This window comes from Tupaia chinensis, unplaced genomic scaffold, assembly GCF_000334495.1.
Source record: "Tupaia chinensis unplaced genomic scaffold, TupChi_1.0 Scaffold138425_1, whole genome shotgun sequence".
Lineage (NCBI taxonomy): Eukaryota > Metazoa > Chordata > Mammalia > Scandentia > Tupaiidae > Tupaia > Tupaia belangeri.
The window spans coordinates 921,202-924,385 of record NW_006198322.1 but is presented as its reverse complement, the minus strand read 5'-3'; the positions used below and the strand labels follow the sequence as shown (position 1 = coordinate 924,385).

The 3,184-nt window shown below is 45.7% G+C and overlaps 1 protein-coding gene across 1 annotated transcript in view; it reads right to left on the bottom strand.

The window, feature by feature from the left end:
• Positions 1-559: 559 nt before the first annotated feature.
• UACA (uveal autoantigen with coiled-coil domains and ankyrin repeats) overlaps positions 560-3,184 on the bottom strand; it is a 71,903-nt gene continuing 69,278 nt past the window's right edge. The window contains exon 19 of the mRNA XM_006161325.3: positions 560-2,221. Coding sequence (XP_006161387.1) covers positions 2,150-2,221 — 72 coding nt within the window. The 3' untranslated portion in view covers positions 560-2,149. The remainder of the gene's footprint in view (positions 2,222-3,184) is intronic.

Here is a 3,184-nt window from a genome sequence, read left to right as displayed (position 1 = left end):
CAAGATAGCAAATGGACTTGCAGGCTTTTTCACACGTGTACTGGGCCCTGCTTAGCCAGACTGACTCCATCTTGTTATGGTCAAAAGCTCTCTCTCAGCCTGATGCTCTTTGTTGGAGGTTTCTCACAGGAGCTCCGAGGAGACAACGGCCTGCCTGGAGCTGAAGCACTGAGAACGCTGGCCCAGCCTCGCGCCGAGCTCCCACCTTGAAGTGACTCGTAGGACTGTACCCCTTAGCTGAGACTGAGACCCCTGGCTCTAAGGCTGCTCACTTGTGCCCCCAGCTAAAGACTCACCGGTCTATGCTTCGCTGAGCTTTTCTATAGCGAGCTGTCAGCCCCGGAGCCTCTGCCTTCCCCCAGAAAAGCACCTGTAGCTTGGCGGACCCATCCAAGAGGTTCTTCCGTGTCCTCCCTGTGGCCAAATTTTCCTCTGCTCTCCTCAACGCTTTCGGCACTCTCTGCATCGGGGCAGCTAGGGGTCAGACCTGCTTTGGGTTCTTGCACTTGGGGTGTGGATGCCCACGTCTGGCAACACAAGGATGTTCAAAACAAGAGTCTCCAGGAAACAGTTTATTGAGAGTTGACAAAATAAAATACACATAAGAGTCCCTCCCCACCCCTGATAAGGAAACCGCACACTGCTGGTGAGTATTCCACTTAGAACTCGCTCCGCTGCAGAGCTCTGACAGGGAGCCTGAATTCATGAGGCAGAACTCCCACAAAGGCCGACATTCACTGTAACAATTAAAGAAACAGGATGGGGTTTAGGTACACTGTCGACAGCGACCTAAAGCCTGAGAAATAAATCCCACTCTGACTTTTCACTGCTGTTTCTGCATGGAAGAAGTGTGATGGCTTATTCTTTGGTGTGAAAAGCTATTTTGATAGTTCCTTTCTTCTATTATACAAAAAGGGAAATACAAATCTGGACCAGGATACTAAAAGATTATGGCTAAGGCACATTTTGCAAATTAAGACAACTCAGCTGGCATGATTCATTCGTCTGGTTATCTGCTAACAGCCAAATTAGCAATATTCAAGCTGAATGATAAACCAACTATTAGCAAAAATACCAGGACATGGAAACTTTCTTTAACGAGATGCAGTTCATAAACACGGTTGGTTACCTTGGAGTCCAGCCTCAATATTCTCTTCCTGTCTATACTCAGTTTACTGTATATTGCACTTTCATCTCAAACCTTAAAGATCTGTTTTCTAAAATCAATTCTCCGGTGCTAATTTTGCAGGGAAGCTGCATTTCACATGATTAACCTCATTAGCACAGCTCTCCTATAAATAAGAGGCGTCTGGAGGATGCGTGTATGAGTGCTCAGTTACTATAGCAGCGAATGTCAAAGTAACTGCCAAACAAAAGCCTAAAGTTTTTGACATTTTGAAACCTCTAAAAATGATAAAAAATGATAAATATACCATTTATTATAGTTCTCAATACTGTGGCAAGCAAAGTCACCACAAGTCAAAACTGAGATGCCGTGGAAGAGAGGATAAGCACTTTTATTATAAATTCCTGATATACTCCACCCCTGCCTGCTTTTAATCTAAATGCAATTTAGCACTGCAAACCATTTATGAAAAGAAGTTTACTTTAAAAGTTATTAATGTGAAGAAGAAAAAATTCGGTACCTCCAAGAGAAGTCAAGGGCTCTCGTTAAATTACCTCAGTAAAGACGCCGCTCGGCCAGCCAGGTTACAACGCATTCTTTGAAACCGCATCAGGTCTCAAGGCTCCACTGAGGACCTGAAAGGTCTTTGATCCACTAAGTGGCTAGCGACCAGATTAACTTCACTGAAAGAAATCGTAATCATTTCAGTCTAACTCCTTTTGGTATGGGTCCACTCGGTGGCTCATGTTCTATGAGAAACCCAAAGGTTTAAAAATATGTGGTCGATCCAAAGCAAAGTGTAATGCTGTCTAACTGAAAAAAAAAAATATCTATGGAACACAAGATTTTAACTGATACTCGAAAACTCAGTAACATACCCATCTAATTAGAGAAATCTACTGACGGCACAAAACCTAATTCGTTTCCGTCATACTAGCACGGGAAGGGCCCAGGCGGGCCGTGGAGCTGCACTTGAAGGCTCAGCACCAGCTGGAGAGCAGTCTCTGGCCCTCGGGGCTCCGGCTAGCACACCAGCCCCTGCCGCATCTGTATGATCTGGAGTAGGGCTGCCTGGACATCCTCATCCATGTGACCCTTGAAAACAAAACACAGAGAGGTATTTCACATCATCTTCGCGCACACAAGAAGTCCAACGAGAAAGGCTTTTGAACAGAGCGTAACTGGCTGCGATTCACCAAACCCTAAATCATCCCCACCTCGCCAATCCAGAGGAACTACTGGACGAGGGTGTGGCGCTCCATGGTGACAGCAGAGTCGATGAGAACCAGCACATTCCAGATGCTCTTGGGGTGCGGTGGCACCCGCCCTATGGCAAAATCCTGTGGAGGCTGGAGGATTGCGGCATCGAGTCCCCCTCTCTCTCTGTCTCTCTCAACGTGCACATTTTGGGACCAGCAGTTGACATAATGGCTATGTTGCTGGACTCCCATGTAGTCGACCGCGGTTCGAGTCCTGGACCTGGTGGCTTAAACTCACCCCGGGTGCATTTGCATGCGTGCCCAAGCTCCCGAGAGGAGAATGGAGGAGAAGGGATTGCGGCGTGGCCATCCCCCCTGGGGGGTGATTTCTTGCTTTCTGTCTGTCTGTCTCTGTCTTTCTGGTGAGTGCATGCGCCCTACAGCAAAAACCTCTCCAAAAAAAAAGAGGAAGAAGATGCTCTTCACGCCTATTATCAGATAACAGACGACTTCTCTTGATTAATAATGACCTCAGGTAATAGCAGCATTGTACCTTATAAAGGACCAGAGAAAACTTTTTCTGGTTGTTGCTGCTGAAGTTTTTAAGACAAGTAACCCATGAAAAAAATTCTCATATTTGTACTTTTTACATAAACAGGATCATATATATCATTTTGTAATTTGCTTCTTTTTAGTCTTTTTTGTTTTGTTTTCTTGCTATATGGCGCATGTGTTCTCCAGAGAGAGACAGAGAGGGGGTGGGAGAGTGAGAAATCACCTTGAAGGACAAAGCTGGCCACATGGGATCCGGCTGTCCTTTTTTTTTTTTTTTTTTAGAAGTTTTTCCTATAGGGCGAGT